At 42.7% G+C, this 19715-nt stretch overlaps 1 protein-coding gene across 2 annotated transcripts in view; it reads left to right on the top strand.

The window, feature by feature from the left end:
- CPM (carboxypeptidase M) overlaps window positions 1–18409 on the top strand; it is a 108099-nt gene extending 89690 nt beyond the window's left edge. For both annotated transcript variants that reach the window (XM_011929291.1, XM_011929290.1), the window contains exons 5-9: window positions 1106–1290; window positions 2021–2191; window positions 5767–5919; window positions 14368–14516; window positions 16794–18409. In XM_011929291.1, the coding sequence (XP_011784681.1) occupies window positions 1106–1290; window positions 2021–2191; window positions 5767–5919; window positions 14368–14516; window positions 16794–17036 (901 nt within the window). In that variant the 3' untranslated portion in view covers window positions 17037–18409. The remainder of the gene's footprint in view (window positions 1–1105; window positions 1291–2020; window positions 2192–5766; window positions 5920–14367; window positions 14517–16793) is intronic.
- The last annotated feature ends 1306 nt before the right edge of the window (window positions 18410–19715 follow it).

The following is a 19715-nucleotide window of genomic DNA, read 5'->3' as shown; positions in this document are numbered from 1 at the left end:
AAGGCATATCAGGGTTACCCCTGGCTTGCAGGAAGAAATGCAAATAAGGCTACTTTGCACCGGTGCCCGCCTAGCCTCTCCGTCTTCATTTGCCACTCCCTTTCCCTCCCCTGCCTCCTCCCCTCTGGGCCTCCTTCCTGGAACTACCAGGTGCTTTCTCACCTCAGCGTTTTACACACAGCATTTCCTCCCCCTGCCTAAATAGCATTTCCTGCAAGACTCTTTCTCCCGACCTGTCATACACTAGATCCCCTGATAAACTCTCAGATCACCTGGCACTTTACTGTCAGAGCACGACTTTGAATATCTAATTTGTTGCTTCATGTCTCTCTCCCCACTACACTGCAAGCTACCTGCAGGCAGAAATCCTGTCCATTATGTTTGTCGTCGTTAGATCCCCAGTGCCTGGCAGAGTACCCAGGCCCTTGGTAATGACTGGTTGACTTATTAGGCCAGAAGTCCAAGAACTAACCATAACCCAGAGTGGGTCTTGAAGGAGCTTGATTCCCTCCAATTTTAAGTTTTTCTAGCATATTTTAACATGGCCGTTCCACGTTTCACAAATACTTTTGTGTAATGTAGTTGTTTCTGTTATCAGTTGCTACTTAATGAACCACCCCAAAATTAGCAACTTAAAGCAACAGCCTTTTTCTTCACTGTTGATTCCGTAGGTCAGGAATTTGGACAGGGCAGAGCAGGGATGGCTATTCTCTGTGCCACAGGTCTGGGGCTCAGCTCTGGTCTTTCTGAGACAATTTACCTGGAGCCATGGACTCTCCGTGGGCTCTCTACGTGGCTACTATTGGGATCTCAGGGTCCTAAAAGGGAGCATCTAAGAGCAGAAGTCCCAAAATACAAACACTTATCAAACCTCTGTCCGCATCAATAGCTAGTATCTCATTGGTTAGAGCAGATCACAAGGGATAGGATGCCATGGGGTGTAAGTGCCAGGTGTGGTTCATAGCAGGCCACCATGGCAGCTATCCACCACGCCCACACTCACATTTGGAAAGACACCTGGAGCCTAAACCAAAGGGCAAGACACTGTAAGAATCCACTCCCTCATGCCCTATCAATATGCTCTAAAATATTCTTTCTTTTAAAGGGAAAATTATAACCGGTATGACTTGAATCGAAACTTCCCTGATGCTTTTGAATATAATAATGTCTCAAGGCAACCTGAAACTTTGGCAGTCATGAAGTGGCTGAAAACAGAGACGTTTGTCCTCTCCGCAAACCTCCATGGTGGTGCCCTTGTGGCCAGTTACCCGTTTGATAATGGTGTTCAAGGTAAGCAGGTACGGGCCCGGTTCTGGCTTCCTAAGTCCAGAGTGGGGCTGAGACTCTCTGCCTCTGGGTGGGGATCAGCTCTCCCTTCCCCACTTAACTTCTCTGGCACCGTGAAAAGAGCTTCGTGTTCCCAACCCTAGCCATCCTTCCTGGAATTCTTCAACAGCAGATGGGCAGTGTGGCTGAACTGACAACCCACAGCTGGACATGTATCAGTGAATTAGTGAAATTTAGATTCTAGAAAATACGATCTAGTCAGATTTTGATTCTCTGACAAGAGACAACATGGCTAAAATAACATAAGACTGGAACAACTCATTTTTTTTTTTTTTTTGCTAATCATATGAACAATAATTGTTGACTCTTCTTAAAACTCTGTGGGATGAGGACCCAAAATATTACAGTAGCTTTAATTCACCCCTATAATATCCAATGAAATAGTCTTTACCTCCAGAAATTAGCAGGAGTGACTAAGAGGACACTTAACTTTTAAGCCGATTTAGGAGTTTGGGTTTGTATCTGACTTATTTGGGGGCTATCACCCTGCATATGTTGATTATAAAGTAGAAAGAAGAATAGAGGAAGCATTCATGGAGGTGGGTGGAGGATTTCTCTCTAGGGAAATCAGAGCATCTGTGTGTGATGTGATTATGTCTTCGCTAATATAGTGTTTGTGTTTCCTCTTACTCTAAAGTCAGTTTAAAGGTCTTGGTTCATCTTTTAAATGCAGCAACTGGGGCATTATCCTCCCACAGCTTAACTCCTGATGATGATGTTTTTCAATATCTTGCACATACCTATGCTTCAAGAAATCCCAACATGAAGAAAGGAGACGAGTGTAAAAACAAAATGAACTTTCCTAATGGTGTTACAAATGGATACTCTTGGTATCCACTCCAAGGTGAGTTTCTCTTCATTTCTTCCATTCCCCTTATTGCCTTCACCCAGAAGTACCAGCTGGTTTATTATGATCCAGCAGTTGTTAAAAGAACTTTAGGCACAATAAGCCCTTCACTGCGTCCTTATCAGCTGATATCATAAGGGCAGTGGGTGACTGATCGCTTGAGAGCTGCTCAGACATGTTTCTCATTACCAAGGGCCTTCTGCATTCATTCAGTCACTTATTCTGTGTCTGCCTACTGTGAGCCAGGAATTGTACCAAGAAAGATGAACAAGACACACACCTCACCCTGGAGTTGAACAGGGGAGACAGACACACAGATAAGTAATTGTGATAGCAGTGTAATTAGAATAAAAACAGATTTAGAAAAGGTGCAGGGTACCCCAAGGGTGTGCAGAGCCAAAACACAATAGGGAGTAGTGAAGACCTTGGAGAAATGTGGTACTTACATCCCATCTAACAGGGACAGCTGCTACTAGATCTAGCTAATTATTGCCATGCAGCCTTGGGGAGCCAATACTGCCAGATCTTGCAGTTTGTAAAAAGAAGCTGGATTTGTACATGAAGTATCATGATTTTAAAGCCATTTTGTGGGCTCAACAAAAGAGCTCTTCAGACAGGATACAGCGGGAGGAGGGCCCCCAGTTCTCCACCCTTGGAATAAGACAGCCAGGTAAGGGACAGGATGAGATTGCTGTATAGGCAACATGGAAGGAGAGATATTCTTATTAGAGGGAATAATAGAAACACAAACCCGGGGTAGGAGGGACCTAGGATGGAAGGACAGGAGGAAAGACGGTGGACTGGAACTGGATTTCCATGTCTCAGGGGAAAACATTCCCTTTTAGACTAGTTAGCCTGACCCCACCAACAGCAAGCTGCAGCGTGCATTTCTGCATGCAGGCCATTTCCAAAGGTGGCCCTAATTGTCACTTTGGATACACAGGCTTTCAGGTAATCTTGCAGCACAAGCTGGTATTTTTATGCCTAGGTGGCTCTCTGTCAGTTTTCCAGGTAATATAAATAAGCATAGACCACAACTGATAGGCAGCAGGTTCAGGCAGCATTCTAAACGTCTCTCTAGTGTCCAAGATACAGCCCCCTCTCCTACGTTAGGGCTCCTGCATCGTCCCTGCTCTCCATAATTTGTAGCTAAGAAAGGGCCCATCCTGTCCAGTGGCCAAGCTGTCCTTCATGTTCACTGTCTAACTTTCTAAGGCAAATCCAGATGTGTAGGAAATTGGCTAGGAGCGATTGCTGCTGGTAATTGTTCCCAAGTGTGCCTGTGTGTGAGCTGTGTATCCTTCTCAGACGAAAAACAGGTGAAGCCAGCTGCCTTGAGGAGCCCAGAAGAATGTGCCTGGCCTGGCCTAGATGTTTTGTTGGCCAGGCCTGACCCACCTTATCCAGAACTGCACTCTCCACGCTTGGCAGTCTCAGTCCTGGCTATTTGCTAGGGATCCATAATGCATGCCTGTTTTCCTATTTAAATTTTTTCCACCTGAGACATGTCCAGCCGCAGGCTTTGTCTTGTTTTCTTTCCTCTCTTCTTTTTCCTTCTACTACTTTTTGGTGAAAATGAAGTCAGAGAGAAATACAAAACCTGCAAGGTAAGTAAAGGAAATAGAAAGGACAGAGAAATTCTTCCTGGCTGAAATCTGGGCCGACTGGCTTACATAGATATTACTTAATATTTAAGTAATATTTTTATATCATATTTTGACCACTTTCTTAGCATTAACTTTTTTTTAAAGAAAAAAGCTTTTTTATTTTTGTTTTGTTTTTAGAGATGGGGTCTTATCATGTTGTACAGGCTGGCCTTGAACTCCTAGCCTCAAGCAGTCCTCCCACCTTGGCCTCCCAAAGTGTTTGGATTACAGGCACGAACCACAGTACCTGGCCTAAAATTTTTTTCTACTTCAAAAATATCCTGATGAAACTGAGAATACATATTTTTTTGGACAGGTATCAAGTGTAACAAATTAAAATCTGTCAGAAACTACTTCCTTAAAAGTTACTATATTTCGTCAAATCCAAGATACTGTTGATTATAAAACCCAGTGTACCACCAAGAAAGAAAATAAAATATTTTCAGTTAAACTAAAGACATGATGTTTTTAGCAATAAAAATGTTTAAGACACATCCCAATTCAGAGATATTAAAGTATAAAAAATGGTGCATCTTAGGCCAGGTGCAGCAGCTCACACCTGTAATCCTAGCACTTCGGGAGGCCAAGATGGGCACATTGCCCAAGCTCAGGAGTTCGAGACCAGTCTGGGCGACATGGTGAAACCCTGTCTCTACCAAAATAAAAAAAAAATTAGCCTGGCGTGGTAGTGCACGACTATAGTCCCAGCTACTCGGGAAGCTGAAACATGAGAATTGCTTGAACCCGGGAGGCGGGGGTTACAGTGAGCTGAGATCGTGCCACTGTGCTCCAGCCTGTGCAACAGAGCAAGACTCCATCTCAAAAAAAAAAAAAAATGTAGCATCTTAGAAAATATAAAATGAAGGCCACCACAGTGGCTCATGCCTACAATCCCTGAGCGACAGAGCAAGACCCTGTCTCAAAAACAAACAAACAAAATAGCCAGGTGTGGTGGCACAAATCTGTAGCCTCAGCTACTTGAGAGGCTGAGGCAGGAGGATCGCTTCAGCCCAGAAGTTTGAACTTACAGTGAGCTGTGATTGCACCACTGCATTCCAGCCTGGGTGATGGAGTGAGACCATGTCTCCATTAAAAAAAAAAAGGAAAAACAGAAAAAGAAAGTATGAAATGATTATAACCCTTTGAAAGCAGGGGACCAGAGGAGAGAATTGGAAAGTCAGCATGAGCAGTGGCAGCGTGGGCTTCACAGGGGGCCGGGCCTTTCACCTCGGAAAGGCAGTGCAGCATTCTTTCTTTGATCCCCAGGAGCACTCTGGCATATTGGGAAGCCCACAGGGGCTGGCGGAAGGTGGCCTGCACTCCAGTGTCTGCCATTTACTGGCCGAAACCCCTGGGCACTTTGCTTAACATCTGTGATCACGTTTCCTCGTCTGTAAACTAGGGGCAGTTGCTGTGAGGATTAAATGAGCTGATGCAAAGCACTTCATACGGCACCTGGTAATAGTGAATGTTGGCCATGATTCCCCCAAATTAGTGTGCTTAGCTTTACTTAGTAAGTGTATTTATAAAGGATTTGTAGAAATATTTTTAAAGGAATCTTATTCTAGCTTATATCCATTTAAAATGTAATTTAAGAAACAAATGAAATTCAAAGAATTGTTTTTGTGATGTAGGATTTCAAAAAATAAAAACACAAAAGGACACTTCCTTCACCCCTCACTTAATTTTGATGCACAGCTGAATTTCAGTCAGCTCTGATCCAGTTACCCATATGGGGATATTTAGGATTGTCTGGTCATGCCTAGGTAATAAAATGTCAAGCCCTGATTTTACAAGCTAATGTGTCAAATTCATCTTTTCCTGTTTACATGTAGCTGTCTGATTCACTTGTCCCCAAAAGGCATGTGAAACTTGGCTCCACTCCAATTTTAGACCCTAACAAAAATTAAATATGCTTGTGTTTAGGTGGAATGCAAGATTACAACTACATCTGGGCCCAGTGTTTTGAAATTACGTTGGAGCTGTCATGCTGTAAATATCCTCGTGAGGAGAAGCTTCCATCCTTTTGGAATAATAACAAAGCCTCATTAATTGAATATATAAAGCAGGTGCACCTAGGTTTGTAAAATCTTCTTATTAATTCCCTATTAATACAAAATAGAGCATCTGGCAAGACCTCTGGGTTGAGTAAACGCAAGCCTTTATTTATGCTGTGTAGTTACAGCCTCGATTCAGTGCCAGATCTGATGGTTAAGAATTCTCTCTGCATGAGTATCTGCAGTGTGTGAGAAATGCAGTGCCCGCTCGTTCATAGAAAAGGAAGCATGATGCGTGTTCCTTTAATATGAGGGTATAAAAATCCAGAGAACCAGCCAGCCGTGGTGGCTCACGCCTGTAATCCTAGCACTTTGGGAGGCTGAGGTAGATGGATCACCTGAGGTCAGGAGTGCAAGACTAGCCTGGCCAACAAGGCAAAACCTCATCTCTACTGAAAATACAAAAATTAGCTGAGTGTGGTGACGCACGCCTGTAGTCCCAGCTTCTTGGGAGGCTGAGGCAGGAGAATCACTTGAACCTGGGAGGTGGAGGTTGCAGTGAGCCGAGATGGTACCACTGTACTCCAGCCTGGGCGACAGAGTGAGACTCTGTCTCAAAAACAAACAAACAAACATCCAGAGTCCTCCTAATTTTACATGTCGAATGATCTAGAAATCTGGCAAATTATCAGGAAAACAGGCTTCTACTCTGTTACATCTAGTACTTCTACTCTGTTACATCTTCTACTCTGTGTCATTTAGAAAAACACTATGTTTGCTTGTCACTCACCACACAGTACCAAGGACCCTGAGAACACTGGACATACCACTTTGCATTTTTTCCAGAATTGGGGTGGTGAGCTAGCACCATTGCCTTCAACCCCTCTTACCTGTGAACTCTGCTAGATGTCCTGGTGCTAAGAATCTTGCCAGCCTGTTTCCTGAAGGCTGACTGGCCCTTATCACAGATAGACTAAACGTGGCAGAGTGGTAGCTCTCAAACGTGCAGCAGACGCACTGGGAGGGCTTGCTAAAACAGATTGCCAGGCCCCAACCTGGAGTTTCTGTTTGAGTAGACCTTCAATGATTACTGCCTTCCCACATGATGCTGATGCTGCTGGTCCAGGGGCTATACTTAGAAAGCCATTGTGCTAGAGAAACACACTACTTGAGATGATGGAATCTTGTGCAGTTCAAGTTTATTAACCAGGTGGTGTTTCTTTGGGCAAGGTGTGGAAGGCTCTTCTATATTTATAAAGTTATCTTTCTCCATTCAGAATGGCTTGGGGAGAGAAATATATCAGGAATTGGCATAATAGCTATGATACCACATAGAGAGAGAGTGTGTGTGTATGTGTACGTGTATAGGTGTGTGTGCATGCATGTGTTGAAAAGATTTGCTGCATGGGCCGACTGCATAATTGCATAATTCCTGGAATTTTCTGCATGATTCACAGCAAAGCTTTCCTCCTGCTACAAAGAAGATGGAGAAGGATGAAGGAAGGTAGCACAGGGCCAGAGGGCTGAGTGCAAGGATAATTAGAACCCTTCCTGGGCCACACATCCCTAAAAGGGATGCCCCTGCCCTCTTTCATACCTGTGTCCCCAGCCTCCAATCCCTGAACTGAAGAGAAGTACACAAAGATTACTGGTAAACTCACAGCGCTATGTCTAACTGGCTGAGTCATTCATGGACTAGGTTGACTCCCTATTATAGGGGATGTTATGAAGTATCGTTCTTTCTCACTAGCATCTTAACAAAGACTATAAACTTATTATTGGGACTTTCACTTTCTTCATTATGTCATCAAATGTTGTCTTGGGTTCTCTCTTGCTTAGTATTCTGGTATTTCTTTCTCCACTAGATTTTCCTCATGAGGCATGTCATGCATTAATCTAACATTTCTATTATATTTCTACTTCTATTGATCCTTTAGTTTGTTAATCTATTACTAGTATTATTATCATTATCATTAGTTTAGAGACAGGGCCTCACTCTGTCACCCAGGCTGGAGTACAGTGGCGCAGTCATCACCCACTGTAACCTTGAACTCCTGGGCTCAAGTGATCCTTCTGCCTCAGCCTCCCAAGTAAGTAGGACTACAGGTGCACACCACCACATCCAGCTAATTTTTAAAAATATGTTGTATAGAGATAGAATCTTGCTATGTTGTCCAGGTGAATCCCAAACTCCTGGGCTCAAGCGATCCTTCTGCCTAAGCCTCCCAAAGTGCTGGGATCCCAGGTGCGAGCCACTGTGACTGGCTCTGCCTGTTTTCTGAAATGCATTCTTCACCAGTATCAACATGGTTATGGGCATGCAAGTGAACATCAGATATGCTCTGTGTAATTGCACCACTATTTTCAGAACCTCAATCTAGCTATAAAGGTTATTTACCAAGCACTGAATTAATGTGGGCTTTGAAGTATCATGTCGATGTAATATTGCCAGGGAAAGGGCTTTGTGAACTGATAAATAACATACAAATTGCAGCATACCTATTGTTATTATTTTTAATAATTTGGAAGGCTTACCAGTCCATTTGCATAGGTTTTGTTTGTTTGTTTTTGAGACGGAGTCTCGTTCTGTCACCCAGGCTGGAGTGCAGTGGTGCAATGATCTCGGCTCACTGCAACCTCCGCCTCCCAGGTTCATGTGATTCTCCCGCCTCAGCCTCCCAATTTGCTGGGATTACAGGCACCCACCATCGTGCCCAACTAGTTTTGTATTTTTGTAGAGACAGGGTTTCACCATATTGGCCAGGCTGGTCTTGAACTCCTGACCTCAGGTGATCTGCCGGCCTCGGCCTCCCAAAGTGCTGGGATTACAGGCATGAGCCACCATGCCCAGCCCATTTGCACTAGGTTTTATAAAGAATGTTTATCTGCCTGTCTCTATAATCAGATGTAAACAACTCACTCAAAAAATACATATATTGGCACATCAACCCTGCCCCCTTGTGGTTTAAGACAGATGTATAACATGGTTTAATAATGAAACCATATTTCAAAATACCAATACAGTGTGGTTATTACTCCTCTCTACTAGTACCCAATAAGAGACTAATGAATATTTTGTTTGTGAAGAATGGCAATAAATGACACCCCTTTATTGGTATTGCTCTGGTTTAAGGACTTTTTTTTTTTTTGAGATGAAGTCTCGCTCTGTCGCCCAGGCTAGAGTGCAGTTGCGCGATCTCAGCTCACTGCAAGCTCCGCCTCCCAGGTTCACGCCATTCTCCTGCCTCAGCCTCCCGGGTAGCTGGGACTACAGGCGGCCGCCCCGTCGCCCGGCTAGTTTTTTGTAGATTTTAGTAGAGACGGGGTTTCACCATGTTAGCCAGGATGGTCTCGATCTCCTGACCTCGTGATCCGCTCGTCTCGGCCTCCCAAAGTGCTGGGATTACAGGCTTGAGCCACCACGCCCGGCCAAGGACATTATTATTTGTCAAGCTGCATTGCATTTACTGGTTCCATTATACCAATTGCTAGGATGCTTCTGTGTTTCTGAGGTTTTGACCCATCTGGAAGTCTCTGAGCCACCTTGTCTGGGAAGGAAAGGCCTTCTGCTTTAGTGGAAGGGCCTTGCCAAGAGGGCAGAGGCTTAGATAGAGCCCAAGCTGTTTTGTCATCTGGCGATGTTTGCAGTCTTGAGCAAGCGCTTGTCTGTAGTGTTGTCAACAGAAAGTTGAGAGTAATAGCATCGGCCTTGCCTCCCACCAGCCTGTTGTAAGGCGTCAGTGTGTTATTCTTTCAACTAGAACTCACTGCAGACCTCAGCTGAAACTCGGGCCCTTGGTGTCATGCTGTCCTGCTTAGAGGATGATTTACTAGGTTCAAGTTGAGTTGAGGGTGTCGGCAGACATTACGACCAAGGTAGCAAAGGAGGGCAAGTCTGAATTCTAGAGGCTTAGACTGTCTTGCTCATCCCCATCTCTGAGGAGAAGCAAAGATGAGCCAGACACGGTGTTACCTGCTCTGGCCCTGTCTCTCCCCTGGACTCCTCAGAGCAGATCTGAACCCAGAGAGCAAGGGAATAGCTCACAGCATCCAGAAACCTAAGTAACTTGGGCCTAAAAGAATCTGATATGTGCTGAGTTCCAGAAGCCTGTGGGCCACAGATGTGGATCTGTCATCACATCCAAAATAGGAGGCAACTGTGATCATGCGGTGGGGACATGGGCACAAACAAGCAGCCTCCTATGTACTGTCCCAGCTCCGACTCTAAATCGTGCCCAACAAATGCAGAATTCTAGTTCTTGCCCATTTCCAAGGGAAAATGAGCTTTACATTTCTCCTGTGTGTCTCCCCATCTGGACACAGAATTTGTGTCTCAGATTTTATGTCTTGTCATTTGTGTAGTATCTGAGCGTTTTTCAAATTTCCATTTTTCTTATAATATAATAGTGTTGGCTCTCTCTGCGTCTCTTGGGGTCTACCAGTCTCTTTTTCAATGTTTCCACTTCAGCATATAGAAATAAATAACATTTTCTGGTAAAACAATTACTTCCCTCTTAAGTGAAAGGTTTGGTGGTGTGTAGACAAAATATTGTAAAGACATATACAAGCTAAAGCACGCTTTTATGTGGCTGGTGGGAGGGGTTTTCCTTTGAATATAAATTCCATACGTAAGCATGGTCTGTGTTTGCCCAGTAAGAGTGCTATTCACATACACCAGGCTTCCACAGCTGGAATAACCATCTTTAGGTTTAGGTAAGAGTCATATGAAAGTGAGTCTTTGGGCCTGTAATCTCAGCACTTTGGGAGGCCAAGGCGGGCGGATCACTTGAGATCAGGAGTTTGAGACCAGCCTGGCCAACATGCTGAAACCCTATCTCTACTAAAAATACAAAAATTAGCTGGGTGTGGTGTCAGGTGCCTATAATCCCAGCTACTTGGGGGGGCTGAGGCAGGAGAATCGCTTGAACCCGGGAGATGAAAGTTGCAGTGAGCTGAAATGGTGCCACTGCACTCCAGCCTGGGCAACAGAGGGAGACTTCAATTAAAAAAAAAAGAAAGCGAATCTTTGGGTTATTAGGGGATGATGAATGAGGGTCAAACTGGAATATAAAGACTTTCAGACATTTCCTCAAATGCAAATTGTTCTTCCTTTTTCTATCTTTGAGGGTAAGCAGACCGCAGGTTAACTGGAGCTTTGATTCAGCTGCAGCACACACTGATACATAGGTGATGTTCAAGTACCTGAGGCCGTCCAAAATCACTGTCATGTGACTGTCAAAAAAGTCCAATCTGTTCTATTAAAGTATAACTGCTTCTAGCCAAGAAGAAATTTGCTGCCTTTTTTTAAAGGGTACCATGACTTTTTTTTTTTTTTTTTTTTTTGAGGCAGAGTCTCGCTCTGTCGCCCAGGCTGGAGTGCAGTGGCAGGATCTCAGCTCACTGCAAGCTCCGCCTCCCGGGTTCACACCATTCTCCTGCCTCAGCCTTCTGAGTAGCTGGGATTACAGGCACCCGCCACCATGCCCAGCTAATTTTTTGTATTTTTAGTAGAGACGGGGTTTCACCGTGTTAGCCAGGCTGGTCTCGATCTCCTGACCTTGTGATCCGCTTGCCTTGGCCTCTCAAAGTATTGGGATTACAAGTGTGAGCCACCACGCCCGGCCTCTATTTAATCATTATATCCAATGTTAAAGAATGGTGTAATGTTAGCCGGGCACAGTGGCTCACACCTATAACCCCAGTACTTTGGGAGGCCGAGGCGGGTGGATCATTTGAGGTCTGGAGTTCAAGAGCCTGACCAACATGGAGAAATCCTGTCTCTACTAAAAATACAAAAAAGGCTGGGCATGGCGGCGCATGCCCATAATCCCAGCTACTTAGGAGGCTGAGGCAGGAGAATTCCTTGAACCTGGGAAGCGAAGGTTGCAGTGACCTGAGATCGCGCCATTGCAGCCTGGGCAACAAGAGTGAAACTCCATCTCAAAAACTCCATCTCAAAAGAAAAAAAAAAAAAAGGTGTAATGTCAATTTCAATGATAGCTTTGCTTCGTTTTTTATGCACTTGATTTTCTTCAATTTGGTTGGTTTTGGAGAAGTCAACAAAAAATACAAAAGATGCCAACAGACACAGCATCCAGCACAAGCTACCTTGCTGAAACACATGGATTTTCTAAGTGGTAGGAAGACTGTAAACTAGCTCAGAGCCCTGAAGAAGGAAATAATATGCATAGCTTCTTCCCTCACATATTCCGGCTCTGTGGAACAAAGTTGAAGTAAGACTCCAGAAATTCATCTAACATATGTTTTTCCCCCCTGCATAGTTTTTCTTAATCCAAATAAGAGGAAAGGAAAGAAAGCCAGACCTGGTGGCTCACACCTATAATCCCAGCACTCCAGCACTTTGGGAGGCCAAGATAGATCACATGAGCTCAGGAGTTCAAGACTAGCCTGTGCAACATGGTGAAACCCCACCTCTACAAAAAAATACAAAAATTAGCCAGGTGTGGTGGTGTGTGCTTGTAGTCCCAGCTACTTGGGAGGCTGAGGTGGGAGGACTGCTTGAGCCTGGGAAGTCAAGGCTGCAGTAAGCCCTGATCACACCACTGCACTCCAGCCTGGTTGGCAGAGCAAGACCCTGAAGAAGGAGAAGGAGAAGGAGGAGGAGGAGGAGAAGGAGAAGGAGGAGGAGGAGGAGGAGGAGAAGGAGAAGGAGGAGGAGGAGGAGGAAGAAGAAGAAGAAAGAGGAAGAGGAAGAGAGGAAAGAAATAATTAATGTTTGTTGATCCTCCTGTTCTGTGTTACTTACATTTAATCCTTACAACCATCCTGGGTGGTGGTATATTATCCCCATTTCATAGGTGATAAAATTGAGGCTTGGGAATGTTTAGTGACTTGAGAACTAGAATTCAAATCAAAACCTGACTGGTTCTTTCTGTCACACCAAGCTATGATGATGGGTACACGCTATGCTTATCACATATCAAAGGACCTCCTAAGGGGGGCACAGTGTAAATAGCTCTTCAAAATAATGCCACTGAGGCTGAATGTGGTGCCTAATACCTGTAATCCCAGCACTTTGGGAAGCTTAGGCAGGTGGATTGCTTGAGCCCAGGAGTTCAAGACAAGCCTGGGCAACATGGCGAAACCCCATCTCTACAAAAAATACATTAATTAATTAAATAAAACAGAATAATGCCACTGAAACCCAAAGAATAAATGCATAATCAGGTTACCAAATTATTACCACTTTATGATTGGGTACTACCTAAAGATCAAAAGGATATATATCAAGCAGTAGGAATAAATATAAATGGAACTGTGTTTAAAAAAGAGAGGCCAAAGAGGAACACACGATGTGAAAATAGAAGTTTACATAGTTATATAGAGAAAGGGAGAAGGAAATGTGGCATTTTCCTCCTCAGGAGGCAAAAAATGAAGAGTCAGGAATTAAATAGGAAAGAAAGTATAATAAAAGGCAACCTAGGTTAGATAGAAGTTTGTTTAAAGTTCAAGATAAACATTGTTTTGCTAAATGCCAACTTTTTTTTTTTTTTCATTTTAATCATCCCTGGGGGAAACTGTTATGTGTGCCTCATATTTTTCTGTCCTAATAAATAATAATTGAGCATAGCTGTTTCGGGAGAGTTCAAGGTCACCTTACTATTGTAAGAGAACTTACTTCATTCTCATTTATGTTATTGGGGGCTTAGGCAGCTTTACCTTAAGGTAATATGATTTGACCCTGGAGTAAACAAACTAGATGTGAAATGTAGGATCTAAAATAAGAAAGGTCTTAAAATAGAAATGGCCTTTTAAAAACCGTACTCCTGAAATTTTGAGAGGGGCTTTGGAGACTATCATGGGTTGACGGCTAGCTGGACCACTTCGTTGGCTGTGTGAGCTTGAAGAGATTATTTTAATAAGCCAGAGCCTTCATTTTTTTCATCTGTAAAATCATGATAATAATTGATGACACAGAGCTGATACAAGAATTTAATGAGAAAATACACATTTAGCAGTTAGTACAGAGCCTGGAATATACTAAGTGCTCAATAAATACAGGCTGCTGTTACTGGGCCATTGATTCTATGCTTCCAAGAAGGCTTGGGATTATAATTTTGCTTCCCATGTAGTTTGACCACAAGACAAAACTATTGAGTCCCTTGCGTAGGTAAATATTTTGTTGTAACTAATACATTGACACCGTTTTTACTTAGAATTTTATGGAATCCACCAATGGTTGTAATAGTTTGGTGATTGAGTAAATAACTTGGAAGTGACAGGAATGGATCTTAGGTTATCATCTGTGTTCTCTTACTGTGATAATACATGCTGATATAAATGGACTGTTCAACAACAAACAAATTTAAGCTACAAATCAAACTAGTAATTTTGACTATATTTTAAGTTACATCAAAAATAAGTTTTCTTTTCCCTCTCTAACACTTAATATTAACTCAAAACTGAGTTAGCTAATAAATATTGCACATATTGTTCTTAAATATTTACAAGAATTTTTTATATGCCATAAAATATGGCATTAATATTTAATCTTATTTTTGTCTTGCAGGTGTAAAGGGTCAAGTTTTTGATCAGAATGGAAATCCATTACCCAATGTAATTGTGGAAGTCCAAGACAGAAAACATATCTGCCCCTATAGAACCAACAAATACGGAGAGTATTATCTCCTGCTCTTGCCTGGGTCCTATATAATAAATGTAAGTATGCAATGCTAGTTATTGTTATTAAAATATTATAGAACTCATAATACCTATTCACCCAGAAGGAGTCCAAAATAAGTCTAGGAAGTTCAAAAGTAGATCCATCAAGACAGAAAGAAAGGATAGTGTCAGACTTGCAATTGGAGTGGGTGGAAGAAGTGGAAATTATAGGGAAAAAAATATAAAAATTCATATTTTTTCCCTGATGGCAATTTTTTTTTAAATAGAAGCCAAATCCTATTTCTTGTGATATCTTTCCTGATTAAAATGTAGCTTCATTAATAAAAAAGAATAAGCAATGTAGCAAAGGTAGTTGATAGTTTCCTGGAATACAATACAACACCCATTCCATGGCATACACTTTCTACTATAAAAAATGAATTGGGAAAAGTTCCTTAGAAGTCATTTTATAAGTGAAATCTGATCCACAAATTTTATCACTATATTCAGCAAATGATAGACATATTTTGCAGCCCTTTTTTCAATTGATGCAAGTAAAATTTCAGTTTTTAATTCCATAAAATACATATTTCTGAGTCATTTTATCCTAAGACAGGAAGGCCTGGACTAATCTGAGCCTGAGTGGATTTATGTGAAAGAACTAAATGAAGAAGTATTGATTTAGTTGGCCAGATTTTGCCTCTTTCTCTTTGATATGACTTTCTCTGAGAAATCAAAGATTCTTCTACTTTGCTTAGTGGGTCTCATGCCAATCATGAGCTAATCCTGGGAGAAGGTAGTCATCTATTCTGTCGTGAAAACTGGCATTTTATTATTTCATCTTGATGACATCATGGAAAAAACGTGGTTTTTAGTTTCTAAAACTACAGAATTCAGAGCCTCCCTGCTCCGTGGGTTCTCCCCAAGGTGCCTGGATGTGAGGCTTATCAATTGCTAATGCTTTTAGGAATTTCTACCCCTACTGAGAAAATGGACAGAGCTTGAAAAATCTCAACTCACTGTGAATCTTTGTCTAAAAAGGCCCTTTCTTTTCCTCCTATTTACTGTGATATTTCTATTCTATTTAAAAATATGGTTTTCCTTGTAGTGAATCTAATTACTTGCACGCAACCTCATAAATAAGCCACACCTTTAGAATAAAGTTATGAATTGTTAATTTCCCATTAGTTAGGCTAACACAGTACACAATGACTGTAAGTATTAGTTCTGGGACAAGATTTTTGAAGGTAAGACTCTGGACATTGAAATGAATGTGTAAAATACATACCAGTGAGTGGTTATGTAAATGTCATTCCCCATTTTTTCCCTTCTCCACCATATATAATAAAAGCATTTCTCAGTAGACATTGCCTGTAGTTAGTTTAGCATTTGTCTTACTTGTCCTGATTATTTCCTCCACTAAAAAATAAAAATAAATAAATAAATAAATAAATAAATAAAAATGCCTAACCAAAGATTCAGGCTGATATGAACAAAACCAGGTAAAATCAGCCTAACTGAAGATTCAGGCTGATATGAACAAAACTAGGTAAAAATCAAAGCTTTTAAAGGAGGCTGGGTGTGGTGGCTCATGCCTGTAATCTCAGCACTTTGGGAGGCTGAGGCAGGTGGATCACCTAATGTCAGGAGTTCAAGACCAGCCTGGCCAACGTGGTGAAACCCCGTCTCTACTAAAAATACAAAAAATTACCTGGGTGTGGTGCTGTGCACCTGTAATCCCAGCTACTTGGGAGGCTGGGGTAGGAGAATCACTTGAACCCGGGAGGCAAAGGTTGCAGTGAGCCAAGATTGAGCCACTGTACTCCAGGCTGGGTGACAGAGTGAGACTCTATCTCAAAAAACAAAAGAAAGAAAAGTTTTTAAAGGAAGCAATAGACTTGTAGGTCAGCTGAAAAATTAGTAAGTTGAGAAAATAATTCTACTTGTAAATAATCTTGATATCCAAGGAGGATGTTAAATACACACTTGGGACAAAGGGAAACAGTTAACTCTTTACCTTTGTGCCCCATGAAAAGGATAGTGGCAGAAACATCTGCTGCTTCCTTCTCTTGACTTACATCGCCAGATAAGGTACCTGTCTGCCCTTATTTCATTTTGTAATTCTTGGCAACAGCATTCACAACACTGGTCTCTGTCAACAGGCATTGGATAACTCAGCCTGCAGGACCAAATCTGTTGCTGGCCCAGAGGTCTGGCAGATGATTACATGCATTGCACAAAGGCTGCATTTTAGTGGTGGATATCAGTGTTTTCGGTGTGGGCACCACAAAACATCTTAAGTCACTCATATAATTGTCTCTTGTTTCTTCTCAGGTTACAGTCCCTGGACGTGATCCACACCTCACAAAGGTGATTATTCCAGAGAAATCGCAGAACTTCAGTGCTCTTAAAAAGGATATTCTACTTCCATTCCAAGGGCAATTGGAGTCTATCCCAGTATCAAATCCTTCATGCCCAATGATTCCTCTGTACATAAATTCGCCAAGCCACTCACCGGCAACAAAGCCTAGTTTGTTCTTATTTTTAGTGACTCTTTTGCACATATTCTTCAAATAAAGTAAAATGTGAAACTCAACCCACATCACCACCTGGAATCAGGGATTGCTCACTCCAGGTTACTGCAACCCCAGCTCACTCTAGTGGGACCTTGAATGGAGAAACTCCACGATCTTCCTGAAGAAGAGAAATGGATGTTTCCAAATTCCATAGTAAGCAATACGTGGTGATAATGAAAGGAATGATTCAGTCTTGATGATGAATGGAACACACTTACCTAACAAGTACTGCTCATTTACACTCAAATTAATCTTGAAGTAGTCTTGAAATTTGTAAAAAAAAAAAAAAAACTTGAGAAGCAAAAAAGTGCCTACAAAAAGAAGATCATTTCGTATACAGAGAACCTGATGAATATAAGCAATGAAGATGAACATTTATTGATCTTCTACATACAAGACGTCACCATGAGGCCAGGTGCAGCGGCTCATGCCTTTAATCCTAGCACTTTGGGAGGCCAAGGTGGGCGGTTCACCCTGAGTCAGGAGTTCAAAACCAGCCTGACCAACATGGTGAAACCCCGTCTCTACTAAATATTAGCGGGGCGTGGTGGCAGGCACCTGTAATCCCAGCCTCTCAGGAGGCTGAGACAGGAGAATCGCTTGAACCCTGGAGGCGGAGGTTGCAGTGAGCCAAGATAGCGCTACTGTACTCCAGCCTGGGCGACAGAGTGAGACTCTGTCTCAAACAAAACAAAACAAAAAAACCCCTCACCATGAGTGAGAAGAGATACTAAGTGCCATATATAATTAGTTCTCAGAAAAGGGAGAAATGATCATAGGACTGGGAATTGTTTTGCAAATGTTCTAGGAGAAGTGAGAGAAAATACGTAACCATGTCTCAGTGGCCCAAGAAAATACTGGCCTGAAGGGATAAGATTGTGTCTCTCTATAGAGCCTCAAAGCATACAGGTCAATTAAGTAAGCTCCTCGCCCTCCAGAGCCAAGTGTCCCTAGCTTTTGGCACCTGGATGCCACAGCCCTCTGTTAGGCTGATGACCCCAAAGGTGTAACTCTAGCCTCTTGCCTGAGCTTCAGGCTCATGTCCCACTGCCGACTGGACACATCCACCTGGATGTGACTCACAGGTACCTCAAACCCATCATGTGGAGTTACTCATCCTGTTCCCCCTAGAGCTGCTCTTCCTGCTGCATTCTCTCTCTCAGTTACTAGGACCACCAAGCTAGGAACCTAGGAGTCATCCTTGATACTTTCTCTTCCTCCTCAATCCTGTGTATTCAGCAAGTAACTAAAAGTTGGTGTTGGCCGGGCACGGTGGCTCACGCCTGTAATCCCAGCACTTTGGGAGGCCGAGGTGGGCGGATCACTTGAGGTCAGGAGCTCAAGACCAGCCTGGCCAACATGGCCATCTCTACTGAAAAAAAAAACAACAAAAATTAGTCGCGTGTGGTGGCACATGCCTATAATCGCAGCTAATGGGGAGGCTGAGGCAGGAGAATCGCTTGAATTCACGGCAGAGGTTGCAGTGAGCCGGGATTGCGCCATTGTACTCCAGCCTGGGCAAAGAAGCAAGACTCTGTCTCAAAAAAACAAACAAACAAACAAAGAAACAAAAAAAAAGATTGGTGTTAATTATAAATATTGAAGAATTCTGCTCTCTGCTCTCCATGGTTGTCAACACTGCAAAGTTGAGACTTCATATCTCACCCACACTGCTGCAACAGCTTTACTGGTCCCTTGCTCCCAGCCTTCTCCTCCTCGGTCCATCCTCCACACAGCACTGGGGAAGGGGAGCCACTTGAAACAAAAGTCAGCAACTGGTTGTAGTTCATGAACACAGAGCTGTTTGTGTCCCCTGTATCTGGAATGCCATTATGACCCAACACGTTTTTTCTTTCCTACTCCCCTTAAAACTCAATTCAGGTAGCAGCTGCACTAGGAAGCCTTGGCTGACCATAATCCCATTCAATTCCATTCCACCTCTTCGCAGGCAGTCTGAGGTTAGGGACCCTTCCTCTTTGCTCCCCAAAATAAACTGGTTATCTCTACTGTTGGATTTACATCATTGTATTATAATCTTCTACTTACATGTGTGCCTTCTCTAGTAGAATGTGAGCTTTTTGAGGCCAAGGTCTGTCTGTTTGAAAAATTCATTGTTATATCCTCAAAGCCTAGCACATAGTAGTAGTAGGTACTGAATGAATGAATGAATGAATGAATGAACAAGGGGTGCCAGGAGACTGCTACTCCCAGTCCTTCCCAGAAGCTGCCTAGGGCTCTGAGTCATTTTATGAAGCTAGGTCTTATGCATAGGCAATCTCCAGCTCACTGTGAACACTGACAGAAGACTGTTTTCATGTCTATAATCAAGAATTCCAGATACATTCCTTTTACTGGACCTTGAATTGACCCTAAGGTTGGTAGTAAAGGTATTATGTTACCTCTTAACAGCACTGCAAACTACCTTTTATTATCAGAAAAAAATTTTACCATTAGGACTCAATTTGAAGTACTAATGCTTCTCAAGTTCTCCACTATGAGAGTTACCCGATGTTAAACCGTTACCTGTAAGAATTAAGGGGGAAAGCAGTAAACAGAAAAGGAAAAAAAAAAAAATAGCAACTCTGGTGAGCAGATTCCTTTCCTTCCTTCCTTCCTTCCTTCCTTCCTTCCTTCCTTCCTTCCTTCCTTCCTTCCTTCCTCCTTCCTTCCTTCCTTCCTT

This window comes from Colobus angolensis, unplaced genomic scaffold (assembly GCF_000951035.1).
Source record: "Colobus angolensis palliatus isolate OR3802 unplaced genomic scaffold, Cang.pa_1.0 Scaffold80, whole genome shotgun sequence".
Taxonomy (NCBI): Eukaryota; Metazoa; Chordata; class Mammalia; order Primates; family Cercopithecidae; genus Colobus; species Colobus angolensis.
Note: the sequence above shows the minus strand (reverse complement) of the source record. Positions and strands in the feature narration are given on the sequence as shown.